We start from the raw sequence: 13,137 nt of genomic DNA, 5'->3' as shown, positions 1-13,137 counted from the left end.
AGATGTCCAGCATATGGATAGATAAAAAACATGATACAATGGGGGAACAGTTGGCTGATGGGTTGGGCTCAAAGGGTTATAGAAAATGGGGCTATATCAGGCTGGCAGCCAGTTGCTGGTGGGGTTCAGCAGGGCTCCATTTTAGGGCCAGTTCTCCTCACTATTTGCATAAATGACTTGAATATGGGACTAGAAGGTGTTTCGAGTAAGTTGGCAGATGATATTAAATTGGGACGAGATATTGACTCCCTCAAGAGTAGAGAGGCCTTGCTTGCGGAGAGACCTTGACGAATTAGAGGGCTATCAACAATATGAAGTTTAACAAGAGCAAGTGGCCGTGCCTGGGAAGGGGCATTGCTGGCTGTACGTACAGACTGGGGGACAAGAGGCTGAGAGCAGCCCCGCAGAAAGGGACCTGGGGGCTCTGATTGATAGCAAGCCAAGTATGAGCCAGCAGTGTGCCCTGGGGTGCATCAGGATGAGAAAGCTGCAGCAGAGGAATGTATGAGAAACACAGAAGTCTTGTGCAGACATTTCAAAGTTTTCAGAGAGCTTATGGTAAAAACGTTGGATCTGGTGTGCAACAGCAGAGAGGAAATATGTATGATAATGACTTTAATCTGGAACGTCAACACTTTGCAGAATCATTTTGCTGATCTTAAGCATTCTGTAAATGTAGGGGATGCGATCTCTGCGTCTTTGTCTGAGTTTTCCATTTATACTCAGCCATATGGGGCATGCAAGAAGCTTGTCAACCCAGCCGTAACGTCAGCAGGCCCATGACTACATGTATAGTATTAATAAAAAAGTTAAAAGCTTTGAAATACTATAGGAAAAAATATTTTTTTCTCACTCGCTCTGCATCCAATAAAATAAACATTGTGGTCCAACTGTCTGCTGCTGGGAATATTTGCGTAGACAGGATGTTTTTTTATTTTCTCTGTTCAGCCAAATACTTTTGCCCTTTCATTTAAATTTGTCTAAATTGCTAGTTCTGAAGTTCAAGAAAACAGTCTGTGATAGTAATTTCCACTAACATTTCATCATGTGTGTTTTAGTTGAAGAAATCATCTTGTCTACCACATACATGGTATAAAAACACTTAAGTCCGTTACTTTTAGTAAATGTGCAATGTGTAAGGAATCACATGTGATAGTTTGATTCCTTTTTAGGTTCAGTTTTATGAAAAAAAAAAAAAAGATTTAAAAAAAACTGTGTAGTATTTTCTCCGTAGTTCTTTAAGCAGTGTTTCCTGGAGCTAAATTGCTGATAATTTCAGAATAAGGTACAGATCGCTAGGTTTATAGATATTACTGCAACAACCACATTTTTGTTTGTTTGATACTATTAATTGACCACATTGATATAAAACATTGAGGATAATGAACCTGGGTGTCCTCTGGGTTACTGTGTGTTAAGAAAAAAAGCCTTCAGTGGCAGATTTTTTTTCCCTACTTTACTGGCACTGGTAAGAATGTTTTGTTGAACTACTTTTCAAGTTTTGAATTAATTTGGTTTCTTCACAATGTGCTTACTGCCATTTTCCTTGATAGCTAGAGAGCTGATTGAAGACTGTTTTAGTCTACAAATCTAGCTTAACACACCCAGCTGAGGCTCTAAATCATGTCCTATAAACCAGTAATCTGTTTCCTTATATCTAGGAGGAATTCCATGTATTACAATAGACCTGTACAAAAATTGCAATGCAGGTAGAAATCTTTTTTGGACAGATAGTTTTAAGTGTAAGCAGTTGAAATACCCGAACAGGCTTCTTCAGTAATTTCAGCCATTATTGAAGGAGTGCTAGTAGTAAATGTAACATGCTCGATGTTGGTTTTTATGACAAATTTTTGAAATTTCAGGTATGAGCTGAGTTCTGTCTTTCAGTCAAAGACTAGAGAAAGTCCTCATTAGGCTTTCATCATGCACTTCCATTAGTTGAATTCATACAGGCTGCTATGGGCTAATTAGAATGAGTATCAACTCATCAGGTAGGAGTTGAGCATCTGAGCAATTACAGATACATACAAAGAGGCATGTTTAGTGATTTTTATTTTTTTTAATTCATCTTAGTCTACTTTGCATACCTTTTGGAAAAGTTTTTCCTTTTTGCACTTCCAAGTAGACTTCTGAGGAGTTTTGGAAAATCGGAGCTGAGTATGAGCTCTGGTGCCACGTAATCAGCAGCCGTGAGATTCCCCTAGTTTTTCTTACTGAGAAAGTAGAATAGAATAAGCATATTTGTATGAACATGTTTGTGTGAGTAGCTTCATGTGAGTCATCAAAATGCCATTATTGTACCCAGTGAGTGGATCTTTTTTTTTAAAATTTAATTTATCATATTGCTCTTAATATTGGCAAGCATTCAGCTTTTGCCATCAGGAGTATACATCATATTTCCAGCTCCTCCTCATTATCCTTATCTGCTGCTTCCAACTCTAAATTCAATAAACCATCTGCATTCAAATACCACTTTCTATTTTTGAACTTGTTACTAAGAATGGGTGTCCCAAGGTTATTGTTTGGCTCTGCACAGCAGCTGTATTGATTCTCTCTTTCCCAATGTTGAATGCTGAAACTAGAAATGGATGATGAATAATTAGAGCTAGTAATTTCCTATAAAAACACACTTCTGTTTGTGGACAAGTTAGAAAATAATGCTTCTACTGCTGGAGGACCCTTTCAGATGTTTGTAATTTACCAGTTTCTCAGAAGTGAGTGATCAGTGAATGATGCTATATAACAAAATGATGATGCTGTTTCTGACAAAAAGAGGTAATATGCTCCACAGAAATATCACTCTGCTATTTTTAATTCTCTCTCTCATGTATTGATTAACAGTTCCCTCATACCTGAGAAGCAGGTATGGATTTGAAAGCAAGAATTCATTATTATATATAACCATTTTGCAAGCTTGTGTTACTTATATTTTGGTACAAACATCTGATGCCAACCAAGATAGCAAGCCTAGGGATTTATGGGGTATGGAGATGGAAACTTTTTTAGGCAGGGAAAGGGGAGTCCTTCAGATTATGACAAAATTGCCTCTCATGACTATCATCCCTTCTCTTCATTATGACTTTCATTTAATTCACTGAGAGTTGTAGCTGAGAAATACATATTTAGAAGATTTTTATCTTTTTGCCATTCTCCTATTTGAAATGCTCAGTTATTAATGAAATGTAATTGCAACACTTTTTTTTTTTCTTTTTTTTTTTTTTTCTTGGGATAGAGGATGTTAGCACTGATTTTAATCCTGAAGTTCATGGAAATCATCTTGAAATCATGCTTGAAAAATTTGCTGTGAGATGTGGAGTTGCAGGACTTAATGGCAGGATTGTGGGCTGGCCAGAAGTGCAGACATGTATGTGGTTGTTACAGACTGTAAGCCCATTAGAAATGGAAGCCGCATTTGGGAAAGTTTGGAAACTGCTGATTTTGTTTTTAGAAGACCACATACTGTTTTCTGTGGTAGCATCTGCAATCAGTGGATCAGTAGTCCTGAACAGCAAAGTGTCAAGAATGCCTGGAGTCTTGTTGCCAAAGAGCAAGTGTATGTATTATCCAAACTCTAGCTAGTCTCTCGTAATTATTTCAGTATGATACAACAGGAAGGGCCTGTCTTTCTCCTCAGGCTCCATGCATAGATAGAGACTTTGTATACTTCACGGAGCTCTGTTTTAATATTTTACCTTGGTCTTCTGCTGCATCACAGAAAGCCCTCACCAAGTTTAAAAGAAGTAATTCCTAGCGCAAACATGCATATTTACTTCTGTATGCTTCAAGGTCCTCATGACATCTTGTTAGACTTCATCTGCCTTGTCCATCACTTCTTATCTTGGGCTTCTTTTGCCCTTGTCATACTTTGTTAAATGATGCAAATGCCCCTTTACTGTAAGAATTAAGGCATGGGCTTTTGCCTTGGTTATAATAAAGTCTACTAAAATGAGGATTACCCCCATATATGTTTTGCTAGTGCTCAGGTTTCTCAGAACATTACTTTTCCAAGCAGTGTATGAAAACTCAGTGTGGTATTAGAGAAGTGGCAGAACCTGTCTCAGACTTCTCTTTATGCCTCGTTCCTCCTACACGTAGAAAGGAAAAGTGCTGTCTTCTCTTTTTGTCTTTTAAAATATTTTTTTTAATTTAAAGGACAATTTTAAGGAAGGACAATGTTAACCTTCCTGACAGATTCTGAGACTTTGGATTCTGAAGTAGTTGTCGTCTTTTATTGACTGTGTACTTCCGTTGGGGTCTTTTAGCAGGGCTAATTTTGAACCAGAAATATTTAGGATCTCTAAATGGAGTCTGCTGTCCTCTGTGACGGTCATTTTTGCTCAGGTGGTCAGTCTGGTGGCAACCCAAGTTAGTTTGTGTCATTACATTTCTCACGTGCTCCCTTCTCTGTAGGTAAAGCAACGCTTAGCGTCCGAGGCAGTAAGTAGTCTTAGTCTGCAGTATGCAAAATGAAAGAAAGGGTAACTGATAGCCCAATACGTTATTCAGAGTGTCTCCAAAATGCTTATTTTCCATTCATTTCTTTAACATAAGTCCAAACTCAAACAGTTTGTATTACGTTTCTCAAAGCACAAATATTTTAGAGTAACTTATCTCTTTTTGAGAATTGGTCATTTTGAGAGACTTTCCAAGACCTTAGTAAATCATGTGGGTTTAACAGGATTTGCTGACATCTGAGATGCATGCCAATTATGATTAGATTACACCTTCATTTTTCATACACTTTTCATTACTTTTTCTTCTGTTACCATAATTTAATGCAAGTGGCATGTCTGTAAGTAAACCATCAAATGGTTGATTTTTTTTAAGAGCTAGAAGTTTAAAGTGTCCTTGTTTGATTGATTTTATTCTGAATTATTATTTCACAATCCTAGTGGCTTTTCGGTTTTAATTTTTGTTTTATGGTATTATTGTACTGAAATAAAATTTTTGTTGCCATATTGTTCTCATTTTTCATACATATAGCAGGCAAAAGTCAAAGAAAAGCCCAAATAAAAAAGTACTTAGCATGTATAAATTATAAAGTTTGTTGATATTTATAAAGGCAAATTTACAAGTACATACATACTTATGGCAATTTTCCTTGCCTCAAACACTTGTGACAGTGGAATCTCTTGGGGATCCAGCAGGCTACTTAAAATTCTTTTATACCAATGCACAGCTTATAATTGGGTAATTCTAGACAATTAGCCCAAGGTCTTTAAGTAGCTTGCAAATGTTAAACAATCTGCAGCCTTTGGAGGCTGTGATGTATGTCCCCGTGGAGTGGCTGTAACTGTCTTACAAATACGGTGCTTGCATGTTGTATGGTAAACCAGTGAGAAAGCAATGAGTAGGCTTGATAGTACAAATTTGCAGTAAACTGTTCTCTCATCCAGTGTTACTGCCTCCTGAGGTTAGGATGACTAATAAGATGGAAATCTTGGAGTTAATTCAGTGTTGTCTTACTGGAGTTGTCATTTCAGGTTATGGCTGAGGCAGGGAATTTCAAAGCCCTTGCATTTGATTAGCAATGTGGAGAATAAAACGCACTCATTTCATTATAATTAGAATCCCTGGCTCTTCAACATTTTTGTTTTGGCCCCTGGTGACTTGCTCTGTCCCCCCAGCTGCTGGCTGACTTCCATTGGAGACCATCAGTAGCATGATTTAATCCTTCAGACTGACTACTAATTGTTATTACAGGCCACTTCAGTGATGTAGCGTCACATCACTTGGGGTGATGCCTCTTGCTTTCTGCTAGAAGGAGAAGAAGTGAGTAAAACTGAACAAGAATCTGCATACATGTCAAATACAAGCCATGGTCTACAAGACCACCCAGATAAAGGTAGATTTTATAGTCACTTTTTTAGTCTCACAGGAATAACCTCAGGGTAGGAAACTAAATAAAAATATTGCCAGTAAATATTGGTTTATTTCTTCTCCTTTCTTTTGGCCACCCATGTATGCCAATCCTTCTTTCTAAACTAAAGCTCCAAGAAAAATTGCCCTTTGAAGACTTCTGGTGTGGTTTGGAAAGAGGATTTTGTTTTCCCAGTGAAGTAGTGCTTGGGCTCTGGTATCTGTAAGGAGCATGTAGCTCTGTGTTTTATTTAAGAGCATTATGTGAGCTGTTAAATCTGAGAGGCCCAGTGGCAATGAGGATGTGGACACTTGCTCCTGGGAGTGAGTTTTACTTGTATGTGTTGGATTGAGGCAGCTTTTGTTCTTCTCTAGTGCTAAGTCTGTCTTCCTAGTTACAGTGGAAAGAGGGCAGAACTGTTTTTAAAGGAGATCTGATTCTGAATTATTATGGAATGAGAAGTGTGTGTGCATAATTGTATCACCTTGCAACTCATTTACGTTTGGTTTTGCCTGAACTCCAGCATTCTTCAGATCCTTCTGCTGAGAACGCTTCCAGAAGCTGACCTTTTGTTTGTTTACAAACTAAAAGCATTTCCTAGGGTTAGAGTTTCCCTTATTTCGGCCTTTTATGGGCACTCATGTTGCCTTCTTCCTTTCGATCTTAAAACACAGAAGCAAGGGTCTTGTTTCCCTGTGCTGTTTTCTGAATTTCTGTATTAATCCTCATGTCCTAGGAATTTACATTCAAGCTTTCTATTCTCATCCTGACAATGGCCAACAATCTCCGTAGTGTTTGAGGCAGAAGGGACAGTAAGATCATCTGGGTTGACCTGCAGTCATCAGTCACCACATTACTTTGCAACCCAGTGACTTCAACTTAGCTTGAGCGTGTTTTCTATAAAAATACCTAGCCTTGTTCAAAGGCAAGATGTACAGAATCAGCTACTGTGTTCTTCCAGAGGTTAACCCCTGTTACTATTAAAGATGACAACTACATTATCTATACTATGAATTTTTGTTCTTGCTTCTATTAAGCTAAGCAGGTTGATCAAGTTCCACCATAACGCGTTCTCCTTCCCTCAGGTAACTTACATGGTTCTTTCTGCTATTGTTTCCAGTCTTCTGACAGGCTTTGGAACAAACAAAAAGCACCACAAACAGTATTTTGTCATCTATCTGACCGTCTGCGTACAAAAAAATTGCCCTCCACTTCCTTCCCCACATTTCTTACTGTTTACCCATCTACATACTGAAGACCTACATCAATCTATTTTGCTGAAGCAGCATGCTGAGAGCCAATGTCTACTCTGACCTCTTAATTTTTGTCAGTAGCTGCTTTTGAGAAAAAGTTGCCTTTCCTGCTGTTTAATGCTCTGTCGGTCTGCTTTTTGTTCAAATGTACCTAAGTTCACTAAACAGTCCGGAATGCTCTGTATGACCTTGTTGTCCACACTATTTTTCATGTCTCCAAGCTTTATATTTATTTCAGATCACTTTATATTTATTTCAGTGGCTTCAGACTTTGTGTCAGTTCTTACACACTATGCTTATACATTTCCATTTGATACAGAGAGCAACTTACAAAATCTCTTAGTAGTCACTTTGTAGTTGATTTAGTGTATTTTCTCTTTTTTTCTTATTACATATCATTCTGTCAGCCCCTTCATTTCACCAGTGTAAGAAACTTGTCTTAATTTTGTGTGCTGTCTACAACCTTGCCATTTAGAATGCATACTCATCTTACAATGCTCTCTTTTCTTTCAAGCTCTTGTTAAAATAAATGTTTACTGTGAAAGCTGGAAGAAATCAACACACCACATTTGTAGTTTAATAAATAGACAAGCATCAACTACACCTTGATGATTTAGTGCTTTAAAGATGCATCAAACTGTAATAATGTCTGCTGTTTTGTGCTGGAAAGTGGTTAAAAGTGCATGCAGAATTAATGTTTAATGTACAGTTCTTAGTTCTGCTGTGTTAGTTTTAGCTTGGTGCTTCAAAGCTTAAGCCTCCGGTTATGCTTTTGTAGGAATAGAATATGACTTTCAAAATTTTCAATGTGTAAAAGCTTGCAGAAACTGTTAATGCACCGCTTAAAGTGCTACATTTTAAACACAACGAGAAATGAAAATGTAACCTCATTCGAGACTGAATTGGGTCCTATTTTCTATCTACAGTTTCTTGTTACTAATTAGAGCATCATTTGATTTGAGATTTTTCATTGTTCTGTACTCTAGTGCTTTGTTCTACTTGTAAAGAGGGTGTAGGGTATGACTGGAATCCTTTTGCATTTATGCAGATTAATGTATTACTGTCACTCAGGACTTTGAAGGTGAAAGAAATGATTCAAATATGCTCACACAGAATCTACTCCTTAATTATTAATGGCCAATTGTGAAGTGATTAACAATTTAGGTATATCTAGGTCATTAATTGTTAAAATAAACTTTGGTTTTTTTTCTCAGCAATTAATAGAGTTGACATTATTTTCAAATTCTTTATGACCGTAGACTTGCAGTCATCATGTATTTCTTCAAATTCTTTTAAATTGCTTTGAGTCCTAAATCAGAACAGTATCACTGATCCTTGTTGTGTGGTTATTCCAGCCTGCAGTTTCGGGCAGGCTAATCCCCTGTATAGTTTATCTGTGAAGCTCTCTATAGAGAGCAAAAGACAAAAATATAACTGAACTTCTCTGCCTCTTGTCTTCACATTTGCTTTGAGTGAATGGAAATCAGGTTATATTGTAAAAAGAAGCTAAGGTCAAAGTGCAGACTTTTTCAGAAGCAAAGTAACATATTGAATTAAATTTCTTCTAATATTCTGCTCTAGATTCCCTCTGGCCAAAGATTCGTGTTCCACTGAAAGTTGTTAGGACTGCAGAAAACAAACTTAGTAACCGCTTCTTCCCCTATGACGAAATTGAAACAGAAGCAGTGTTGGCTATTGATGATGATATCATTATGCTAACCTCAGATGAACTTCAGTTTGGCTACGAGGTAAGAGAACAGCCTTTTTTCCCCTCTTACACAATTTGACATTGTATGTGTATTTGAAATGGAGGAAGCACAGTCTGCTGATTATTTTGCATCTCTGTTTATTGTGGCAGTTCAATGCTTTCCAAAGTATTTTTACAGATTGTCATTACTTTATAGAAAACACTGCTAGCTAACAGAAAGCTTTCCATAACTGGCAGAGTGATGCCAAGAGACTCCAGAAAATGTTGTGTAGATGTGTAATGGAAACAGTCTGGAGACTGTGAATAGGATTAATTTGATCAGTTTCAAAAAGGTTTCCAAGCATGACAACTCAATTGCTATACAATTTAGTATTTCAGATATTTCTGCAATTAATCCCCTCATTAAGCGGGGATTACAAGGATTGCAGTTCCATATCTTTGCATGCTCTTCATCTGATCGGACTGGTTGCTATGATGTGTTCTCTTCAAGTAAAATTGTTTGTTTAGATGTCCCACTATTAATCTGTTAGCATTCATGCACCTTAGAATAAAAAAAAAGAAACATAACAAATGTTAATTGGTCTCTCAGCCTGTACAACAATGTTTTCCCTGTTGATGGGGGCATGTTGCCATCAGATTCTTCCTGTACAGATTGATGGACAAGACAAGTTTTAGAGATTAAATGCTGGGAACAGAGGAGGCCTCCTGAGGACATGCCAAAGTAAGGTGGGGTGCAGTGAAAAGAGGAACTGAAGAATGTCAGAGAGGGGACACATGTATCATATGCTTTAAATGGCAAAGCTTCAACAGCTGCTGTTGTAATGAGGGTATCAACAAAAAGAAAGCTTGTCCAAATCAGTTACCCATGGCAGTACAAAGAGGTGAAGGTCTTTATAGGCGTTTTTGAGTCGTCTAAAAGCGCACTTAAAGCCACTGTTGTTTTCCTTCCAAAACTTTGGCTTGAGTGAGTTAATTTTGTCTTCCATTTGTATCTGAGTATATGACGCAGTCCATAACCTGACATTACTGTTCTGTGAGTGTATTTAAGACAAACATATGCTCTATGTGTAAATAAATCAGAAACTTTACAAAATGTAAGAGTAGATGTAAGAAAGGTGTGAATCATTTATTCACATCTGTACCTGCAATATCAATGACAAAACAACACTAGGCTTCTTACACAAGAGCTAGAAAATAAGACTGTTATCTAAATTGAGTGAAATAACAAAAATCACTATTCAAAAGTCCAGAAAGCAAACTAAATATGATAGTTGTATCATTTTTAATACTCAAGTGCCGTTGCTAACACAAGATGATGTTTTTTGAAAGATTTTGGAAGTATTTATTTAGTCTGAATACATAAGTGGTAAAATAAGTCTTTCTTCCTCTGAAGTCAAAGAGACTCTTAGCAAGCAACAAATTTTTGGCCTCAAGAAGTTGCATGTGGTAATGTAGGTATACTGATGCCATAACGAAGATGTTAAGTACTGGAGACAGAAGTTTAATCTATCGTGTGTATCTCTAGAAAGGAAATACTTGCCTTGCCAGGTTAAGAGTAACAGGTTAGTACATGGACTGTGAACAACAGTGAAGAGAAGACAACCAAAGGAAGGTGATTTTTTTTTTTTTTTTGTGGCCACATATGCCTCTTTTCTATATGGTATCATGGTGACTACACTGAGTGCTTTAAGCACTGTGTTACAGCAGCAGAGCAATGAAATGTTGGCAGTTCTGCAAGCCAACTTTTGTCTGCGTTGGTGCTTCTAACTACTGGTTTTGAGGGTGAGCTGATGTGATGAAAAATAGTAAATCCATAACGTGCATGCTGTGTAAATTCTGGCTCCATTTCCAGTTAGATTTTCATAGAGCTGGCTCAAGTAAATCTAAGTGACTGTGTAAGTAGTTCCAAATGAATCTCTGCTACTGGTGAAGCAGGCTTGGAGGGCTTCGGAGCAGAGGCTCGAACTGCAGCGCTGCAGTTGGGTGTCAGATCTGTCAGCCAGCAGTTGTGAGAATAGAGCTGCGAAGCTTGTGTGTCTGAGGCATTAACTTAAACACCCATGGCTGAGAGCATCTGTAACGTCATGTATATTGAGACTAGTTGCCCAGGAAAGCGTTATCCTCTTGGAAAAAGCTGAGGCCAGGTGGTGGTGGTGCTGCCTGGTTTGTCGGCCCTCTGTGGACCGCATGCGCTGGTGGCAGGGGCTGTCCGAGTAACAGCCCTTATATGCAGTGTGTGTGTAACCATTTGGACTTGGGATTGTTTTGTCTGGAAGACTAAAACTTACGGCTTTTGCAGTTCTTTGTGACTATAAATCCTACTCGTTTTTAATTCTGAGAATCCAGCTTAGCACACAGCCGCCTAGATGGAAAACTAAAATGCCTTACTGAGCAGACAGTTCAGACAGACCTATGGGTCGTTTGAACCCTTATATTCTCGGATTGCTTTTTTTTTTTTTTTAAACTTGTAAAATAAATGAGTAAGAATGTCTTCGAATACAGAAGCACAGCGAATTATTTTATAAATATACATTTTTCCTCTTAAGGAGGGTGAGTGATGTAGTTCCTACTCTCTGGCACAGAAATCAGGGGTTGAAGATTGATCTTTCCTGTCCCTGAGTGTCTGTGACTTGCTTGACAGGCCTGAGCTGGCTCCCAGATGTTTAAATTGTCCTCAGCCTGTGATAATTTATTTATCTGTTTATGTGTGTTACCAGAAAAGTATCTCTCAAACTCTTGACTCATTTGCAGGGGAATCCAGAGGGAACAGTAGCAGAATATAATGTTACTAGAAAGTTTTTATTTTAAAAGTACGTCTGCTTCTGCTTTGGTCATAAGAAGGGTTGGAAACGTGACATTCGGTAATTTTCTTTTCTCCTCCTGACATCCTTGAGACTTTACATTTAAACATGTGGCAAAATCTCCTCTGTCACAGACTTGTCTGAATGTATAGAGCAAGCCTAAAAAAAAGCTGAAAACTTTGATCTCAGTACACTTTCAGCCATAAAAAATTATAGTAACACTCAAAGTGTCAGACGTTTTTTACTTGTTAAAAGTGAGCTATTATGGTACGGTGATTTATTGCGTTGCGTAAATCTATTGGAGCAAGCAGAAAAATAGTCCCTGTGTGCTGCTGCATTAAGGTAGCATAAGAATGCCTGTGACATTCTGACTTATGAAAAAAAAAAAGACTATTTCTGTAAATTACATGGTGAAATCACAGGTATGACTTGAGGCCCTGGAAATAAACTGCTAGGGCTAGACAACTTTTCCCACTTACCAATCATTGTTGTTCACAGAGGGAATATCAGAGAGCAAGGAAAGGAGCGAGTATTTAGAATATCATAATCTTAAAAAATTAAAGCAGAACCATTGGCTGCTTCCAAAGAGTTTGGTGTTTGAATGAGAAACTGAGGGCATGCATTCTTGTATTCCCACCTCTGAGGCTCTGCTGGCAGGGCAGATTGCTAGCATTTCTATCAATCTGAAAAGGGGGGATAACTCCAAGTATGAAGTTCATGAAGACTTCTTATGAAGTACTCACACAGCACTTTGTCCTTACAAAGTATGACGGCAATATTAAAAATAATCCAAATTTGGATCATTGCTCAGAGTTGTGTGTTCTTTGTTTGTAGGCAGAATAGTTTGGTGCCTTGCTAAGTTTATTTTTTCTGTTGGAAACTTCTCGCCTACTGCTAGTGGATGGTGGTCTCAGAGCTCAGTTTTTCAGTGCTTCATTGCTGTGGCATTCTTTAAAAGTTTTTTTTTTGTTGTTGTTTTTTTTTTTTTTTAAAATAGAAAAATACAATAACACCTCTCTGATGAATCATGTATTTACTCGACTAAGCTAAGATCATCGTAAAACTTTGCCTTCTTTAGAACAATTTTTGCATGCCCATTTTGACTATTAAAAATGTATTTTTTGGATTCCCTTATAAGAGGGGTAATATACCAAAATAAGATATCCATGGGTAACTGTTGGCCACATTCAAATTTCTTTAAATTGAAAAGTTATTTTACAGATTATGTGCATGTGAAACATCACTTATTTTTTAATAAACTTTATGCTTACATTCTGCTTTTTTTAATAATAGCATAAGCTATCCCTTTGAGGACTGAGGGAGATCTGAGAGTGAAAGGGGCTCTGGGAAGAGAGAAGAAATGCTGATTGATTGTATTTTCTTTAATTTGTAAAAGATGGTCAGTGTTTCATTCTTATGATATTGCCATTGTAGCTTTGGAAACACTGGTTGTTTTTCAGTTTATACAACTAGAATATTTTTAAATTTCAATTAGCTCCTGAAGTTGCATGTAAC

At 37.5% G+C, this 13,137-nt stretch overlaps 1 protein-coding gene across 1 annotated transcript in view; it reads left to right on the top strand.

Annotated features, from left to right (window-relative positions):
* The window catches only part of EXT2 (exostosin glycosyltransferase 2), a 69,483-nt gene that overhangs the window by 43,311 nt on the left and 13,035 nt on the right, over positions 1-13,137 (top strand). Inside the window, exon 10 of the mRNA XM_084519862.1 lies at positions 8,695-8,861. Coding sequence (XP_084375988.1) covers positions 8,695-8,861 — 167 coding nt within the window. The remainder of the gene's footprint in view (positions 1-8,694; positions 8,862-13,137) is intronic.

The sequence above is a fragment of the Aythya ferina genome, assembly GCF_964211825.1.
Source record: "Aythya ferina genome assembly, chromosome: 5".
Classification (NCBI taxonomy): Eukaryota; Metazoa; Chordata; class Aves; order Anseriformes; family Anatidae; genus Aythya; species Aythya ferina.
Note: the sequence above shows the minus strand (reverse complement) of the source record. Positions and strands in the feature narration are given on the sequence as shown.